General features: G+C 50.5%; 1 protein-coding gene across 1 annotated transcript in view; it reads right to left on the bottom strand.

Moving 5' to 3' along the window:
- Window positions 1-595: 595 nt before the first annotated feature.
- SIGLEC1 (sialic acid binding Ig like lectin 1) overlaps window positions 596-19747 on the bottom strand; it is a 34650-nt gene continuing 15498 nt past the window's right edge. Inside the window, exons 10-22 of the mRNA XM_025168338.2 lie at window positions 18274-18528; window positions 16471-16773; window positions 14883-15143; window positions 12507-12809; window positions 11040-11291; window positions 9994-10299; window positions 8868-9119; window positions 7652-7954; window positions 6818-7072; window positions 5688-5990; window positions 4306-4414; window positions 3703-3790; window positions 596-2228 (exon numbers count right to left, since the gene is read on the bottom strand). Of these exons, the coding sequence (XP_025024106.2) occupies window positions 2100-2228; window positions 3703-3790; window positions 4306-4414; window positions 5688-5990; window positions 6818-7072; window positions 7652-7954; window positions 8868-9119; window positions 9994-10299; window positions 11040-11291; window positions 12507-12809; window positions 14883-15143; window positions 16471-16773; window positions 18274-18528 (3119 nt within the window). The 3' untranslated portion in view covers window positions 596-2099. The remainder of the gene's footprint in view (window positions 2229-3702; window positions 3791-4305; window positions 4415-5687; window positions 5991-6817; window positions 7073-7651; window positions 7955-8867; window positions 9120-9993; window positions 10300-11039; window positions 11292-12506; window positions 12810-14882; window positions 15144-16470; window positions 16774-18273; window positions 18529-19747) is intronic.

The following is a 19747-nucleotide window of genomic DNA, read 5'->3' as shown; positions in this document are numbered from 1 at the left end:
TCTGGTTTGTCTCCAGGGGTTAAGTGAGCAGATGTTCTGCATTTCCTCTACAGCCGCCATGCTAAGAAGTCTTTGGGGTGGTTTTTTTCTTGTCTGGCTTATATTTCCCTTTCTAAAATGAAGGCAGAAACAACAATCCACTTTTAAATAGGTTTCAACCCCCTTTCTTCCCTCCCCCCCTCCCCATTTTTTCCTGAGTAAAGTCATTGCTATGAACTGGGGTGGCTACGTAAAGAACCTAAATAATTGATAAATGAATAAAGTTGGCTTCTTACGATGTTTACTCCTGTTTGAATTGTTAATCTGTCCGTTCTGTTTCTGAGGTTTTATAGAGTGATATCATGTTATCATTAGTCCTTGTGAGGGTTTTGTCCTAAAAGGTGAGGTGCATATAGATTAAATCAAGGACCCGGCCCACATTCCCTCCCCAAAACCTTACGCGTTGCTCCCGGAACTGAGTGCAAATTCAGCCCAGGGCTGGGATCATTCTTCTCATGGCAACTTCATTTCAGATCCTAAGACACCCCCCAATATTATGGGCTTTCCCATTCACACAGTACGTTAATTCTCACCATTGAGCGAGGCTTCAAGAATACTTCTCACCCGGAAGAGCGTGGCTTATTTACTCTCATTTTGATTTTTATTACTTTGGCTTATAAGCAGCTCCATGTCCAAAGACGCTTAAGCTTGCAACCTGATTGCTTCGATGGCCCTCTTCTGCCCCTTTCCCCATCCTCTCCCCAGTGTGGAGACCCAATCTATGTACAGTATTCCAGATGCAGACATGCAACAGATTTATATAAGGGCATTACAGTGTTGGCAGGTTTATTTTCACTGCTGTTGCCCAGCATGGGATTCGTCTTGAAATGTATTCCAAGTGTGATAGTGCTTCCCATTTCCATTCTTTCCTGCAGTGACATGAGGTCTACAGACTTGTCGTATTTTTAAAGGGTGAGCTTTACGGCCCTGTGCAAGTTTCTAGCCCCTCTCGCCGGGGTGCCACTGAGCACAAGGGGCACAGGCTATCACCACTAGCGACATAGCCAAGGCACCTAGCTCCGGTTTGTGGTTGTGCAACGCCGGGCAGAGGATCCGAGGATGACTGTCAGCAGAACATCTGAGAGCACTTTTTCACACCAAGTAAGCAAGCTTGTGAAAGCGCCTGCCTCTTAATCAAATCTATCAGTCTGAAAAAAGGGCTACCAGACTCCTCCTGATTTTTGGCTACCACAGACTAACACGGTTCTCCTCTTGCTTTGTAGGCAAGCTGGTTTCTCTCGCTTTGAGATGCCAAACACCCAGCACCAGATCACTGAAGATCCTGGAGAAGAAAACAAGTGACGGCAAAGTAACATGGTAGAAATGAGTCTGAATGTTGGTGCTTCTTCTGAGGATGGCCGTGAAAAACTGTCAGGACAGGAAGTTATTTGACCTGTGATGGAATCAGTGGCAGTGATGTGGATGCTGTGAGTCACGCCATAGGTGGGCATCCCTGTTGCTAGTGATGCCCTTCAATTGTCAGGGAATGTGGGGTTGGAGGGCTAGCAATGGAAAGGACAGTTGATGGCGCACAGAGCTCAGTGTGCCCGGAACTAAGGCAACTGACCCTTCTGCAGCGTAAAATCCCAACAGACTGTGCAGAGAGATGAACAAACATGCACAACTTGGGAAATGGATGGCAGAAGTGCTCAAGGGCAGATAGACAAGGGGGTCGGGGGAGGCTCAGCCCACGTGCACCTGCGCACATCCCTCCGTGCCTCCGCTTCTCTGCGTCCATGAGAGACGGGCTGAAGGGCTGGGCAGAAAAGAAATGACAGACTCAGAGCCGGCATCCAGAGTGGAAGGAAGGGGCAGTGTGAAAGGCTGAATTGTCTATGGTTTTAAAAAAAGAAAATGGTTGAATTTGAATCTGGCCATTTTGCATGAGTGAAGGTTGTTGGGCTTGGCAAAACTGTGGTGCTTCAGAGGGAGACAAAGCAATGGATTAACTCAAGATCTGAAGTGGCTCCTTTCAGATAGACAGTCTTCCCCCTTGTCCGGCCCAACTGGCACAGCCTTCGGGCTGCTTGTGCACCCATCTGCAGTTCCTCTTGGTAGGTTCACAAGGCGCTCGTATAGCTGGACTCAAATGCAGCCTCCTCCGGGGCAGGTTTAGCCCTCCTTGACAGACTTCTATAGGAGAAGCAGGATCGTCCGGTGGAAGGAGTTTCAGGGCTCTCTTCATTCAACTGTGGATAGATCCAAGGAACCCAGTCAGAGGGAGAACCTCAAGGATCTAGTCAAGCTGAAGAAAGCTCTCCTGATGCTAAAGCAGGAGAGGGAGCTAGCTGTTGTATCTCTGCATGAACTACTGTTCTGTTCTGCAAATGCATGTTGCTGTTCTCCCCTTTTCTTAGGCAGAACCAAAGCAGCCTGATATAAGATATACTGTAGATCAGTGTTACTCAACCTTGGCCACTTGAAGATGGGCGGACTTCAACTCCCAGAATTCCCCAGCCAGCCATGCTGGCTGGGGAATTCTGGAAGCTGAAGTCCACCCATCTTCAAGTGGCCAAGATTGAGAAACACTGATATAGGTGTATGGAGCAGAAGAGACCTCTGCTCAAATCATAGCTCATTCCTATTCAGAAAAGGGATTCATGAAGAGGCAAGAAGCGCCTCGGCCCAAAGCTGGATAAGTCGGGCACATTTTTGATGGAGGGCACATTTCTGATGACAGAGCATCAATTTAGAACAAGGCTAAGTGGGAATGGGAAAGACTACCTCTTGCTGCACCATTAATATTTCTTGAACATCACTCTAACTGGGTGTTTTACAACTTCTAAACAAGGCGAAAGAGGGAAGGGGACTCTGCTTTCAGACTGCAGATGTTGCTCTGGTACAGCTCTTGCTGTAGAAAAGCAGTGAAGCTGTCTGCCCACCTAAAAGGTGGAGAGAGCTTTGATTGCATCATTTTGACTTTTTTGAAGATACCCTCTGGATACCCTGGAAAGCTGGACATGAGAAGGCAGCTGTTGCCACTTCCAGATCATTGATGGAGAGGCTCCCCCAGTTTCAAGTCCAGAGGCACTTTTCCCAGCCTGCAGTTTGAGATGGAATGGATGCCTTGTTTTGACCCTCATGGCCCTTCAAGGCTTTGATTTCTTTGACAATTTTGTGGATATCTGAGAATTTGAACCAGGAGATCATCAGATTCAGAGGCAACCTGATACCTGGGACACCGTGACCACCATTCCATGGTTTTGAACATCCAGGGACCCCTAGCTGGCCCAAGGAAACTGCTTATGGATGGATGGATTTAGAAGGCCACCCAGCTCCTACTTTGGGTATCTTTATACCTTCTCATGTCCAGATAAACCTGCCAGCCTTTTCAAAGAGGCTGTGTTTTATTTAGTCAAGATCACTAGGCCTAAACAGTGACCATGGGTGCCTAAAATTTTCCCAGCCCAGTATGTTCCAGTGATGTTGGATTACATCTTGGCTCTTGGCTGCTAGCCATATTGCCCTGAATAGGCTAGGAGAAACTAAATGTTTGGACTCCATAAAGTGTGGCCAACTTTCTTCTGAATGGCCTTCTCCTCTTTCTGAAGCACAATTGCTTCCAACCCTATCTTCTGCAGTGCGAAGAAACTTCCTTCATTGGTCATGCAGTTTTTCCTGATCAAGGATCCAAGCTGTAACCAGGATTTTAGTGAGACAAACCTGGGTGACATCTTCTTTGTTTTCAGCCTGCTGCACTTCTTCCTTTTGGCTTTTCTCATGCTTCCACTTTATCCACTCTTCGTATATCCTGGTAAATAAAGGAAATTGGTAAGTTTGTACCTTCAGATAACATCCTATGCCCAGCTTAGATGGTTTCATCCCACTAGGATGGCAGAGCCCTAAGGGCAGATCAGGCCACCAGCCCAGCTAGTCCAACACATGTTGCTCCAGTGGCCAAGCAGAGTCTCTTAGAAGCCCTCAAAGACAGCATTAGCATGTGAACCCCTGCCAGTTGATACCAAACATTACAGCATGAGAGCTATCTTGGATGCTCCCACATGTTCCTGCTTCAGATGTTAGCAGCCCTCCACAGCAAAGCAACCTTTTCAAGAGCAGTAGATGTCTTTGAGCTCAAGTGGATTATGAGAGGGGCTTTTGAAGGTACAGATTTCTTAGCCTTTTGGGAACCCCCATCCAGGATGGAAAATGCCCAGGGTGTCTTATGGGGGTAGCTAAAATGGCCATCAGCCTAAAGGAGAGCTTGGGAGAGAACCCTGCCCCAGCCAGTGGTTGACTTCGCAATGAATCCTGGCCGAGCCTCACCGGGAGTAGTTCTTCTGCACTCCAAAGGCCAGGCCACAAAGAACAGCTATGCAAACCAAGGCAGTGGATATCCCCGCCAGGATCTTGAAGAAGTTCAGGTGGAAGAGTACTGCAGGCAGAGAGAAGAGGAGGCACGGTGTCTTTCATGCCCTTGAATGCAAATGCGAGGATGTACTTGCTAAGCATGACAACTCCTTTCTACCCCCTGGCATACTCCAGAAGCCCTTCAGCCCCAGACGGGGCAGTCAGTGGCCCAGGGGACTCTAAGTCAGTGTTTTTCAACCACACCAACTTTAAGATGTGTGGACTTCAACTCTCAGAATTCCCCAACTGGAAGTCCACGGGTCTTAAAATTGCTCTAGGGCAGTGTTTCTCAACCTTGGCAACTTTAGGATGTGTGGACTTCAAATCCCAGAATTCCCCAGCCAACTCCTGGGAGGTGAAGTCCACGCATCTTAAAGTTGCCAAGGTTGAGAAACACTGCTCTAGGTGATCAAATCTGCACTCTCAACAGATCTGTGAGGTGGAGGGAACCTGGCTATCTTTCATCTTGAGTCTAATTAGATAGATAACCTCTTGCCATCCTTGGACTCTGCATCTCTGAAGGCTTTTAAGAAGAGCTGGACAGCCACCTCTCATGGGTGGTTTAATTGGTATTCCTGCACATAGATGATCCTTGAGATCCTTCCAGTTCACAATACTATGGTTCTGTAACCTGTGTGATGAAACCTGGAAGACAAGGGCATTTAAGAGTATCCAAGTGTTGGATACCATACGTGGATAAGACAACCCATGTAACTGTTGCCACTGGGAAGTCAGAAACTTTGGTATTAACTGAATGCATATGGCTTGAACCAGGAGATTGAAAGTATGTGGACAATAGGCAGAACCCAGCAGGCAGTTCTTCTAAGCAAACGGTTGCTTGGGAGAAGTTCCTAATGGAATGGATCCACTTCCAGGATGGTCCAGGGCCTGGAACTATGCTGCTGTCCCCAGATGTATTGGGACTGCAGCTCTCAGAATTCCTGGGTGTCTCATCCTTGCTTTAGGGAGAGAGATGAGGAACCTGTGGCCTTCAAATGTTATTATATTACAACTCCCAACATCCTTCATTCTTGGCCACACTGGTGAAGATGCTAGGTTTGTAGTTCAAAGAACACAGGCTCCTTCCTTCTGGTCCTATACAGATTTCTCCCATCTCATGTGCTCTTCCAGATGCATTAGCTCAGCTAGACTAGCATGACCTAGCTATGGATTCTAGAAGTTAAAGTCTAGCATATCCAAAGGGTGCCAAGCTGGAGAAGACTAATCCACAGTACATCTCCAGCTCTGAGGCCCCGCTTATCTCCATCCTGTCTCCCCAGGGATTCTGCAGTGCTTACAGTCTGCATTGAAGGTAATGCTGTTGGTTGTGTTGCCAAATGGGTTGTCAGCATGACACACAAAATGTCCTGAATCCTGTGCAGTGATGTCTTGAATCTCCAGTCTCAGACTGTTATGGGAGGCGAAGGTGAGGAAACGCTGACCACCTGGTGAGAAGAAACTCCTGGTGTCAGCCAGGAGCTGATTGTCTTTGTACAAGGTCAGTCTGGAAGGTGGATGACTGTTCACTTTGCAGGTGATGATAGCCAACTTCGCATTCTGATTGTCCAGGTAGGCACTTAAGGAGGGGCGTTCAGGTGCATCTACATTAACAAGAACATCAGAACTTCCTTGCTGAATCTGGCCATGGTGGTCCTTTGCCATAAGCCAATTAAAACCAATAGAAAGCAAAGAGATTCATCAAGAACCAGGTGCCAACTAAGGAGATGATATTATGTCTCTGTGGGCATGATGAAGTGCCATTGCTTTTTGGGGAAAGGGTCAGGGGTGTCTGGGGTGGGGGTGGCAAAAAAAATCAATATGGCAGCTGCAGCCATCCTGTGGAACCCCTGGAAAGGGTGGTGTTTTCTTTGGTTCCCAGAACTTGCAGGGCTTTGGAAAGCTCTTTTCCCACCTATCACTTCTCCCTCCAACTGCACCTCCACCCTTTGCCTGGAGAGCTAAAACGTCAATGCTTATTGGGCTTTGGATTCCTGTGGGGAGGGAGCCCCTGATGAAGCAGAAAAAGAGCAAGCTGGGCACAGGCTAAGCCCCCTCCCCTTTCTGCCTGACTTCTCTGCTTCATTGGATGAAGGGAGGGAGGGGTCCGGATGTGGGCCCCATTCTGTTGGGAAGAGGATGGATGGGAGGGAAACTTCATTTTAGCAGAAGAATCGCCTGTCAGAGCACTGGGGAAAGTGGCCTTGTGGGCTCCTGGTGGTATCAACAGCCCAGCCCATGGCGGGATGCTGGGAGTGCAGTCCAGCAGCACAGGGAAGACCACCAATTCTCTCCTGGCCTGGGGTCTGTGGAATGGGAGTCCTTCAGCTCCAGTGGGGCAGATTAGATGGAGCCTTGGCCTGCCGGGGCTGCTCCTTACACTACAGCTGAGGCGAGCTTGCACCCCAGATCTTAGAGACACAATACTCACAAAGCACGTTCAGAAGGACTAAGGCGGAGGTCACACTGCCTGCTCTTCCAGCTGCCTGGCACTGGTAGGCACCCGTGTCATCTCTGGCCATCCTGCCCAGCAGGAGAGATGGGCTGGGGCCATCCTGAAGCCACCGGCTGTTCTTGTACCAGGTGTAATTCATAGGTTCCGCCACCCGGCTGGCAATCACACAGGTCAGGTTGGCCGTAGCGCCTTCATGAACATCTGGCGATGGGTCAATTATGATTCTTGCACCTGAGGAGGAAAAGAGCAAAAAAGGAACTTGACCTCTTTGCTGGCTTGTTCCTCCTCGCTTTCTCTCTCTTGCACTTTTCCCCTTCCTTGTGGCGGGATGGCTGTGTTCCCACAACCTGCTTAACTAGGTCAGTAGAAATCTGTTAAGATGAGCTAAGGTTAACCTTGGTTAGTTTTGGGATGGCTTGTGGGGGGTGCAATCGAGTCTGTTTGGTGAGATCTTCATTCAGTCTATTCTGGAAAGTAGAACATCTGTTGATTCAGAAACCGGATTAAGCATCTTGTGTGAATGCAGCCAAGTTGTGGGCTGGAACCAGGTTTGGCTAGTGGCAATCATTCCCCACCAAATGTCAACCCTAACTTGCCTTATTGATTTCAAAGGGGCCATAGGCAATTCACTGGAACTGCGTCTGGCCACTGGATCCTCAATGGCAGCGTCTCCAACATCAGCCTTCTGCAGATGTTTTAGACGACAACTCCCATGATCCTTGGCCAGCTAAGCACACTGCGCCAGGTTGGAGAAGCCTGCCTTATGGCAGAAAGAGGAAGAGAGGAGGGGGAAGGAGAAGAGTCACTCACTCTCCACGCTGAAGTGCACTGACGACGCAGAGGCCCCGTACGTGTTGTTGGCTAAACAGCGGTAGTCCCCTTCGTCCTCCAGCAGGACCAACTTGATCTCCACTTTCAGGGAGTTGTGAGAGGCGCGAACGATGTGCCGCTGGCTGGGCAAATTCCCGGGCGTCCTGCTGGAAGCCACAAGCACGTTTCCTCTGTACAGCGTGAGGTCAGAGGGTGGGTAGCTCTCAACAGCACATTGCAAGACGGCCTGGTTTCCAGACTGGGTTTCCAGGAAGGACGTGAGGGTGGCCTTCTTCGGCTCATCTGCGAAGAAGACCGGATGTTGCGTTCAACCGTGCAAGGAGACGCATTCCCATAACGGGCTGTGGCTGCTTGTTGCCCACTGGAACCCTGCAAATCCTGCACTGCTTTTGTGACAAGAAGCGTATCTGGTCCTTCACACGATTCTCGCAAGCAAGCGTGTGCAATCAGACCTCAAAACCTGGAAGAGCCACAGTCTTTCCACCTCCCCGTCCACCTGCCCTACCCTTAGGACAGCAGCCTGCAAAGGAACCAATCAGCAATGGCAAGGCGGGGTTAACTTGTGGTTCGCCCCGCCTCCTGGAGTGGTTCTTTCATTCTGATTATTGCTTGCTTTTCATATTTTTCCAAGCTTCTTTCCTCTTTCACAATTATGCAGTTAGGGTTGCAGTTCTGATTAAATTTACTTATTTCTCACGCATATGTGTCACTCTAATCCAAGACCCATTAAACTATAATAACTCAGTACACAAAAAATACTGCACGATACAATGAATAGCAAAAGCACTAATCTTATTGTATCATGCTGAGGAAAACCCACCCAAAATTCATCACCACCAGAAGAGCCCCCACCCCGCTCCTCCTCCCTAGTCACTCAGGGTATGTCCGTGACATCACAGGCACAGCCCAGTCATCGCAGGGCATTGGTGTCAAATAGCACCCCAGTGTCCCCAGAGCTCACCCTTGGCAAAAGGGCCTGATCCCTTTTTCAGCCTGGTGACCTCCAGGCCTCCTGAAGTCTCCCTGCCAACATCTTCAGCCAGCAGTTCACGCCCTTCCCAGAAGCAAGAGCAACAGTTCGCTGGAAACGGGGCTGAGGACGGGCTGCTATGGGTCTGACCGTGCGGGCAGTCTGCGCAGACAGGCAGACGGGCAAAGAGGAAGTTCTGTCTTCCACAAACCCACAGGTACTCACAGTGCACACGCAGAGTGACGGGTGGAGACGTCCTGGTGCCCCTCTCGTCTCGAACTTGGCAAGAGTAGGATCCCATGTCACTGGGGGTAACAGCCTGGAGCAGGAAGGAGGCGGCTGAACCTTGTCCCACCCATTTGGCATCCTTATACCAAGTGTAAATGGCTGTTGCTTGGGAGTTGGCATCTTCACATATAAGGGAGGCACTCTGCCCTTCGTGCACATCTGGGACGGGCTGGATCACCAGCCTTATAGCTATCCAGGAAGAATAACAGCGAAGCTGAAATGGGCTGATGGCAGATGATCTCCAGCCTCTGTTGCCTCCATCATCACCCCTAGATTGCCTTCTTTCTGCCCTTTTGCCCCCTTCACCCACCTATCAGGCACCTAACGGACAAGAAGGAACTCCATATCCCACAGAGGACCTCTTTCTCTTTTGGCAGACAGGAAGAGGATAAGCGAGGGCTTGGCAACTGCTCCGGGAGATGGGATCCTACATGCCAGAGCCTTCTCTGGGCAAAAATAGAGGGCCATACCTTTCTCCTATTAAGCAAAGGAAACTAAAGCTACAGAATATGAAGCACCATGTCCTCCTGGCCTCTGAACTTCCTTCCTACCTCTAGGACAGTGTTTCTCAACCGTGGCGACTTTAAGATGTGTGGACTTCAACTCCCAGCATTCCCCAGCCAGCCAGGCTGGCTGGGGAATGCTGGGAGTTGAAGTCCACACATCTTAAAAATCGCCACAGTTGAGAAACACTGCTCTAGGAGCTTGGCTTCTTGGCTGGAGGAAAAGAATGGTGGCACAAAAGCCAATATCTCATTATACTTTTCTTCCCAATTTCTTAAACAGGAGATGGAGGCCTCTTCTCACATTTGGTTTTTGGACCTCTTTTGGCAAGATAGAAAGTTACTATAGGCAGGAGCAAACTGATCAGAGCACTGAGTAGGTCTGGATACCAACTCTTCTATCCAGGTTTGCTGCCAGGGGTATCGGGAACGGCCCATGTTTTCTGCCACTGATGTCTTCCCCGTGGGGAACAGAGGGGCAGGAACCGTCTAGATTCCCAGTGGGGAAGAGAAGCTCTGATATGAGATCAGACCACCAAGGACTGAGTGCTGTTACTCACTCTCCACGGAGAAGTTGAAAGAAGCCCGGGCTTTGCCAATGGCGTTGCTTGCCAAGCACTCGTAGCTCCCTTCATTGTCCAGGCTGATATCTTTGATCTCGAGCCTCAAGGAATTTGGGGAGGAAGCAGCACTCAGCTTAAGGCCTGGCACCCCACGGATTTGGGAGGAGGTAGCTGCCAAGACTTGGTCAGCATGATGAAGTGACAGCGCAGAAGGTGGGTTACTGTCAACGGTGCACAGGATGATGGCCAACCTGCCTTTCTGAATCTCCAAGAAGGACTTCACCAACACATTCCTGGGTGGATCTTCCAGAAGAAGAGGAGAGAGATTAAGCTGTAGGCATGTCATGGAGGCAGAAATTCCTAGGGTTGGAGCAAGAACCTTCAGACTATCCTGAAAATAGGGCTATCCAGCCTTTTCTCAAAAACCTCCAGTGATGGAGCACCCACATCAGGAGGTATGTAGTATGACACGTACAGAAACTCACACTTCATGTTTCTTGACTCATGCCCAGAAATGATGTTGCAAGGAACACCATACAGGTGGCCAGCAGGTATCACACAATGGTGGTCTTGGCACAGACTGGAGGAGAGGAGGGAACCCTTCATATTTGCTTTAGGAAAAAGGACCTTGTCCCAAATGGAGGCCTTAGGCTTTCCATGGAGACCTCAGCTTGCCCCCTTTTGAAAGCTGGAAATCCAGAATCTAGTTATTTTAAAAACAACTAGTTCAGACTTTAGCCAACTAGTGAGGTTTGGGATGGCAATGGCCACCATCATCCCTGGCTACATCATGTGGGCTGCGAAGGCTGAGCAGTTGTGGCTTGGAGGGACAACATTGTGGAGAACAACAATGTTGTTCTTCGCTTGGTCGGCCTCCTTGCTTCCCCTGAAGCTCTCTTTGTAAACAAAGCAGGTATTATGACAGATACACTATTTCTCCAGCAGCTTCCTCATCCTAAGGAAATGAAACTCAGGTGCATCCTGGCTTAGGGAAGCAGATTGCATAAAACCATCTTTTTCAAATCTAGCCACCCAGGACCTACAGAGGACATTCAAGGTGCTTAAGGAGGAGTTCCGCATCCTTTCCCGGGTCTTGACAGTGCAGTAGTAGGTCCCGGCATCTGCCACGGTGGCCTGGTGGAGCACCAGAGTCTTGAACAAGCCTTCTGCGTACCACCTGTTGTTCTTAAACCAGGTGTAGTGCATCTCACCAACAGCGTCAGTGTCGACTTCACAGGTCAGATTGACTGAGTTCCCTTCAGGGACATCTGGAGGAGAAATCCATAGCCTTGCAGCTAGAAGGGACAGAGGAAAAACAGAGACCTGTTCTGGGCAAATCAAGCAAGTGGAGATTTTCTGGAAAGTCTCTGGATTTACATTCAGGATTCCTGAGAGGTGGAGTGGTGAACCGCTCCTGAGCAACCCCCCTCCCTGAAACGCTTGAGTCTTGCAAAATCTAAATGATGGCAACAGGGTGAACGAATGTTGGTTTTGATTCAGATGTTCATGTTGATGTTGGGGTGTAACTTTCATTTTAAGTGTGTGTTCCCAATGGCTCAAAAGCTTTTGCACTTGGTGGTATAGAGAAGCCCAAAGAAACACCACCTTGTCACAGGGTGCAACATTCATTTTTGTCAACAGTTGCCCTTTCAATTATAATCAGCGCTGATGTCCTGTATTGACTAGAGTTCCCAAAAAATGTTCAAGGGTTGGATGACAGGAACACGTTCTCTGTACTTACGCTCCCAAGAATTAAAGTGTGGAAGTTAGTGCCAAGGGGGTCACAGTTTGGCTGGTTTATATGGGGAATTATTAAAAAAAAGTCATTGGTCACAAGAGTGATGGGGAGAGAACTGGGACTTGGAAACTGACCTTCCCAGAATTTTTGGGAGCCTTTACAGCAGCCTTTAAACTACCTTCAGGACTCTTCTGGGGGGGTCTTGTGTGTTAAAAAAACCAACCCCTTTCCTTTCCTCTACACTGATGCTGACCACTTCATGTTCTGGTGTGCTAAGATAGAAATAATCATGACAGGGGCTCCACAAAGCCTTCACTTCTCTTGCTGCACTTTCATCTTGACTGCACTCTAGAGGAGGCGCTGAGCTTCGGTGCATATCTTGCTCAGTCCCACTGTCTGAAAATGCCAAAGGCTGTTAGTTATGGGGCCGACAGTCCTAGGCCTACATCGCCAACCTCTAAGAACGCCGGGTCGCTCTTTTTCGGCTGTGGGGCCGTGCAAAGGTTCAGCTTGGAGATTGCCTGCAAAAGCGACGCAAACCAATCTCCATACCACACCGACTTTTGAAGCCAAGTTGAACCTCACACTGAGAACACTTTCTCGAGTTCAGCTGGGACTGGAGCCAGTGCTGCTCGGGGACACGGTCTAGGGGCACTTTTCCGCAAACTACCCCGACGTGACGTGGTGAATTCTTGGAACGAGACTTTGTGGGTGCCCTAAGCTCTGCACAGCTTTCCCAGAAGTTGTTGACGACCACAGCCCCCCTACTCACGCTCCGCACTGAAGGCGACGCTGGCGCTCCCGTTGCCATATCTGTTGCCTGCGGAGCACACGTACTCCCCCTCGTCTTCCAACACCACGTCCCAGATCTCCACCCTCAGGCTGTTGTACGTGGGGGAAATCTTGAGCCGCTGGTTGTGGGGAGGACTGGAGTCGATGCTGGAGGCCAAGAGCTCCTGGCCTTTGCGTATGGCAAGGTGGGCCTGGGGGTCACTCTCAACGGTGCACTGGATGATGGCCACCCGGCTGCCCTGCGCCTGAAGGAAAGCGGTCATCTGCGGTTTCCGAGGGGGGTCTGTAGGGAAGAGAGGGAAATCGGCTTCTTCAGATAGCAGAGCCCTGGGGATGCATGAAATGGTGAAGAGAGGGATCTCCCTGGGTGGAAAAGACCTTCTCCGTCAACGCAGAGGGTCTGGCTTCTTCGCCTGCGCTTTCGAAAGACGGCCTCGAATTCCAAGCCCTCCACGCCTTCACACTCCAAGCGGCCTCGTTCTTAAACCCGGTGGCGGCTCTTCTGGCAACCCCCAACTTTGGGCAGAGGGAGCTTAGCAAAGCCACGAGGCTGGGAGAATCGCCCCCTTCTCCGACGTCTGACCCGGCCAGACTTTCCCCAGCCAGCGGCACGGCTTTGCCGGGCAGGTAGATAAGCTGTGGAGTCCTCGGGGTTCTCTGAGCTTGGTTCTTTTCTTGCAAACGTCTCGTTACCCGGCTAGGTAACCTCTTCAATGCTAGAATGGGGTGGGGTTTGCATTCTAGCACTGAAGAGGTTACCTAGCCGGGTAAGGAGGCGTTTGCAAGAAAACAGCCAAGCTGGGGAACCCCGAGGACTCCCGGTTCAACCCTGAGCTGCCCATACTCGCCTCTACTGGCAGGTAGATAAGCCAACAGCGCCACCTGCCGGCCACGAGTCGGTTTTCCATGGATTTTCGGTTTGGGCTGGGAGGTGCCCCGCGGTGGGGGAAAGGCATGCTGGGATGGAGGAAGGATTTCATCCTTCACAAGGGGGTGCTCTAAGGAATGTTTCAGGGGAAAAGCAGAGCATGAAGCACGCGGAAGTGCATTATTCTCCCAAAGTCAGTTTTCCCAACCTTGGGAAATGGCAGCTGTGCTAGGACTGCAACTTCCAGGATCCCTAGCCAGCCAACCTGCAGGCCCAAGTCTCCTTTGAGTCAAGCTCAACTCTTCGTGACTCATGGAAAACTACACTGTAGTTTCCCACATAGCCATCCAAAAGCAATTTGCCATTGCCTTTTGCAACCATCATCATCATCATCATCATCATCAAGATCATCACCATCAGTCCATTGCAGCTTGACCTGGAACAGCTTCCATCCTGCGACGATGCCTTTCACACCGTCAAACAACATCTGCCTCTCCCAGGTCCTTGGGAAGGACTCGATAGGGGGATAAAAATGCCAGATCCAGTCCAAACACCTGGTTGACTGTGCAACCAACCACAATAATAATACTTCACATGCAGTTTACAACCTGGTGGTCTCCCATCCACATACTGAGTCTGACCCTTCTGCAAGAGAAACTCCCCTGCATTGTTTTGTGCCAGTTTTCATTCAGTTCAAAATAGGCTTTGTTTTTGAAATGTTGTTCAAAGGAGGACGGGGTCCTGGAGAAAAACTCATGGGGGGACTAAATAAATATTCTTGCATTATTTCGTTATATGAGGTGGCCACGATATTAGCCACATTTGTTTGTTTATGCAATCTATCCACCCTGTAGAATCCATTTGGACTGGCATGGCAGATAAATCACCTACATCAGTTATAAATAAATACGTGAACTTACTGGCAGCACCACCCACGAGGGAAATAAAAAAGCGATGGTGCAATTAAAGCCACTTTGCGGGCTCCCTGGCTGCCATCTTGACTGTTCTGCCTCTTCCCCCCAATCCTGCTGCTGTCTGGCTTCTCATTCCTCCCAGAGAGCCTCTGAAATAAGCTCCCAGGGGACTTTCCTCCTGTCCTGCTCGAGAAACCATGGGCAGTTCTCCTCCCTCCTTCCTCCTGCTCTCGCTTTCCGCAGAAGAAAAGTGCATTGCTCCACCGTGTGCCTGCAGCCACCCGATGTGTGGACTCCAACTCCCAGAATTCTGTGCTGGCTGGGGAATTCTGGGAGTTGAAGTCCACACATCTTAAAGTTGCTGAGGTTGAGAAACACTGGTCTAAAGTAAAGTGTGTGTGTGTGCGCGTGCACACCTGGGTGTGTCAGGTGGGTTTGATTAAATCCAGATCAGAGGAATGTCTTTCCCAACCCCATCTTCTGAAAATGGGAATGCTGAGATCGATCCCAGGACCACCTGCATGGAAGCCACGCGTGCAGAGCTTGGCAGAGATGCAGGGCCCTGGAGACTTACAGAAAACGGTGATGCTGATGGACGGGGAGATGCTGACACCGTCCTGGTCTGGGGTCTGGGCTTTGCAGTAATACGACCCGGCGTCCTGGTGGGTTGCTTTCAGGAAGGTGAGCGTGCCGTCGGTGCCCCCTTGGAGGCGTTTGCTGTTCCGGTACCAGGAGAAGCTGGCATTGTCTCGGATGCTTCCCATCACGTCGCAGGTGAGGCTGACTTTGTCCCCTTCGAGCAGCTCCGGGGACGGCGTGATCAGAATCCGGGCCGCTGGATGCCGGGAGGAGATAATAGGAAAATGAAAGCACGTGTTGAAAGGGGCCGTGAGGAATAACTGGAGGAAAGGCCCGTTGGCGTTTAAAAAGAGGAAGAAGAGGAATGGAAGGAGAAGAAGCAGAACCACAGACGGTTTGCAGACAAGGGGCAGGAAGTCGCGACGGCTCCTGATTACCAGTCGTAATCAGGGCTGCGGTCAGAAAAGCTACGAAAGGTGCCAGGTCCTTAAAACTCTCAGCCTTTCTGTCTCTGTCTGTGAGAGTTTTACAGAAGCAACTGCCTAGTCCTCAGCGTTCAGCACCTGCTGAATCTCAGACGGCAGAGGGGGCATCGTGCGTCCCCAAAGGCTGGAATTCCAGCTCCTCTGCTTGCCAGGAGGGAGTCGCAGCCATATTCCACTTCTCCTCCCTCTTTCCTCCGGAACGGAGCAGGCCTAGAACACCCAGCGTGGTCCAGATCTTTACCCTTACTCTGGGAAACCCCAGCCAAAGTCCCACTAAGAAAAATGAATAATAATTCAAGGCAAAATGATCTCCCCCCTTTACACATACCACTGCTTGGTGGGGAAGGTATGAGGCCTCCTTTCCAAATCCTTTTAGGGCAAACATACTTGATTTTATTTTGTCAAGCAAGGGTGTTGGCGGGATGGAGGGTCAAAAAAGTCAAGGTGGCAGCTTTGATCATGTGGCCACAGCCACCAACTTCAGTTTTTTCACTGCCCCTGAAGAAGCCTTTGGGGTCAAGTGTTATATTTCTTTCCTGCTGTTCCAGAGGCAGTTATATTTTGAAGGATCGTTGTGACTCATCAATTGCCATGATCTTGTCTTTTGAAAATCGTGATGATTCTGTTGCCCTGCGTATTTTCTGCTGCAGGTCTGTGGCCTGGGGTACAACCACCACTTCAGCCAATATTCATCCTACAGTTCTCCAGTGCATTTATCATTCATGCATTTTTGCATTTATCAAAAATAGTAAAAACACCTTAGCCTCCTTCCCCTTTTCAACTTAACTCCCTCCACTTGTAGATTAGCAACCCTTGGTAATTTGCTCCTTTGCCTGCACCAGTATTGTTTCTTGGCAAACTGATTCCCAGGGACCGGTAGGCAGGGAATGGCAAGTGATGTCAAGAGGGCGGCTGCAACGGTGCGATCACACGAGGCACAGCTTTGGTCCCACCGTTATGGCCACCATCTTGACTTGTCTGACAGTTCCCTGGGGACACCCGTGCCAACAGGAGGTGAAAGGATGGGCTTCCAGGACGCCCGTGTCAATTCACCCACCCTGACGACACAGCAGCAGTGCTAACATGCCGGACACTCACTTTGCACCCGAAAGTAGAGCTGTCTGGAGGTGGATCCGTGCACGTTGGTGGCCGTAACGTTGTAGCTCCCTTGGTCTTCCGGCACGATGCCCGTCATCTCCACGCGCATGGCGTTGGGGCTGGTTGTGATGCTGATCCGTCGAGAGGCCGCATCGGTCTTTGAGTTGCTGGTGGCCAGGATGCTGTCTCCTTTATAGAGGACCAGTGTGGCCGGAGGGTTGCCCTCCACGGAACATTGAAAGATGGCCACTGTCCCTCTCTCGGTCTCCGTGAAAACCGACACCTGGAGATTCCTAGGGGCATCTGAAAGCGAAGATCATCCCCGCTTGTGAAGACGTTACGTCCTCATCAGGCAGACATGCGTGGAACAGAACGCACGTGGTGGGGCACGCGCACCAAAGTCGCGCCCCTGATTATCTGTGGGAAGTGGCCCAGCCGTGCAGAGCCGAGGCTTCTGGAAAGAAGCGGGGCAGTTTGTAAAGGAATTTTGAGCTGATTTTCAGGAAGGTTTGGGAAAAAAAACATTAAGGAGGGAGAAGAGATTATACAGTCCAGAGATAGAAGGACCCATAAGAAAAGATCTTGTTTAGTGTAAGAGGGGTCAGAGAGAAACTTGGACAGACTTTCCAGATTCGGTTATTCCAGTGTTTCTCAACCTTGGCAACTTTAAGACGGGTGGACTTCAACTCCCAGAATTCCCCAGCCAGCATGGCTGGCTGGGGAATTCTGGGAGTTGAAGTCCACCGGTCTTAAAGTTGCCAAGGTTGAGAAACACGTGTTATTCTATCCTTCTACAATGAAGGGTTCCTGGGATACCTGCCATGCCTATTTCTTGCCTGGCCTACCTCGAAAGGCTGACACCAGTTTGAAAGCCTGTCCGAGTTTCTCTGTGTCCCATCTTACACTAAAGAAAATCAAGGTGGGGTTATGCTGAGTTTCTTTCTCACCACCTGCCCACTGTAATCTTGTCCCCCTCCTTCATGGTCCTTGCATATTCTCCTGGAGGCCGGCTCTAAATTGCTTAATTCTGCTGACGCTCCTGAGCACGTAAGACTGACAGTCGTCCTCTGAGCCACCGAGCGTCCCGTCCCTTTTAAAAGGTGCTCACGTTGGTGGTGCCACAGTTTCCTATGTGCTATGGGACAAGGCCCTCCTTCCACTTTTCTCAAATCCCCCAATGCTCAGTTTTAGACTGGGAGGATAAGGACCATGCCCAGGTGTCTGAAGCACCCAAGGGTGTCCTCTTAGGTCCAGCTGGCACCATCACCAGAGTCCCACGCCTTCACTGACTGCATCATTGGCATCTATCCAGTGATGCCTTTGTTGGGGGTCTTGTTTGGGACTGGGAGTGACGGGAGCTGGGATCTAACAAATCTAGAGGATGGGGGGTGGTCAAAAAAGTCAAGATGGTGGCTGCGATGGTGCGGTTGAAGCTCTACCTGTTTTTGTATGGGCGTTTTATGTGCGATGCAGGCAGAGCTTCGACCGCTCTGCTGCGGCCGCCATCTTGACCACGCTCTGCGGATACCCCTGCTGGGGAGCAAAGTGAAAGCCAAATTCTATTTCAGTCGGGACAGTGGGAATCTAGAGGCAGGAAAGTGGAGGAAGACTGTTTAAGGCTCGTCCCCGGGCTTGCGATCTTACCCGCGTTAGAAACGGTCTCCTTCCGGGACCCGCAAGTGCAACTCTTCAAGTGGATATTTAAGATTTCTGCTTGCGATGAGTATCTAAACTCATCAAGGCAGTTAAAATGCATGCACACAAATTTCATTATATGCAATTTTGAGTGAAATTGGATCTTACGCAGCACAGACAGCGGGGTCGAAGGGGAGGTCTTGCTGGCTCCCGGATTGTCCACCCGGCACTGATATCCCCCGGCATCGTCAGCGGCCACTTGCTCGAACGCCAGGGAATCCCCGGAGGCCCCAGGGAGACGGACGCCCTCCTTGAACCAGGAGTAGTTGGCCGAGGCGGAGACGTCGGCGGTCAGAGCGCAGGAGAGACGGACTGCGCTGCCTTCGCGGACCTCCGAGGACGGGGTGATGACGATTCTCACGGCTGAAGGCCAGCCGGACAGAAGAAGCGGGGAGGCGCATCCGAGAAGGAAGGAGAGGAAAGGAAAGAAGTGAAGGGAAGGGAAGGAAGGGCCCCTCCGGACCAGTTTCGAGAAAGCCTTTTCCCCGTCCAAACCAGCAGCAGGGTTAGGCCTGTCCTCGAACAGCCTTCGGTCTTCCAACACTGGGAAACTGGTGAGCTGCTGTCAGTCAACTCACCAACCTCCCCACCCAGGCCTGTCCCCAAGGTGTGGTCAAAAAGGTCAAGATGGTGGTCATGATGGTGTAATTGAAGCTCAAAAAAACAAACATGCAGAGCGTGGATCATACCATCGGGCCCACCATCTTGACTTTTTTGACCACACCCTGCAGACACTCCTGCACCCACCTTTGGCTGACTGAGTCAGGCAGTGGGTTTCTGGGAACTGACCCGAGCACTGGGCGCATTTCATTTGTTTTCATGCAAGTTCCTAGGCCTTAAGATCAGTAACACCTGGAAACTGATCATCTCACCAGTCACCGTGGACTTAAAGGAAGAGATTATGCAGTAATTGCCCTTGGATTTAAGCATCTCTCCCCTTGGGTTCCCTTAAATGCAACTTGATGTAATTTTTGGAAGGGCTCTGGAGTTCTATCCAGGGGGTGCTCAGTGGGGCCAAAGAGTCAAGAGGGGCCCCTCAGCCACGCAATCAAAGCCTACACCTTACGGGTAGGTGGTCGAGGGGGCCCTCTTGACCTTTTTGAACACCCCCCAGGCGGACATCCCGGGGGCGGGGCTGCAGCATCTCTGAAATCTCCGCTCTGCATTGATAGAATCACAGAACTGAAAAGTTTGCTGACTCCAGACTCACTCAGTTTGGCTTCATTGGCCAAATTAAATCATTCCTGGCTGTTGACCGTGCGTCTTTTTTGCTTACGGAAGTGTCCCTACCGGTCAGTCGGAACCCGCCTCCCTATAATTGCAGTCCTTTATTCCGTGTCCTGTACGCCGGAGTGTGAGACAACAGACCTTGACTGTCTTCTAGAAGAAGATTGCAATCGGGACCGGAACTTCCATCGCTAAGTGATGCAGTCATTATGTGAGTCACGCCCAATTTAATGACCATTTTTGCCATGGCCATTAAGTGAATCACACGGTCCCCCACTGATTTTGCTTGTTGGAAGCCCGCTGGGAAGGTCGCAAATGGCGATCACATGACCCCGGGATGCTACAACCATCATAA

Source organism: Python bivittatus, unplaced genomic scaffold (assembly GCF_059951505.1).
Source record: "Python bivittatus isolate LINGU-HERP-01145 unplaced genomic scaffold, Pbiv_v1 ctg000740_np1212, whole genome shotgun sequence".
NCBI lineage: Eukaryota > Metazoa > Chordata > Lepidosauria > Squamata > Pythonidae > Python > Python bivittatus.
This window is presented reverse-complemented; position numbering and strand designations above follow the sequence as displayed.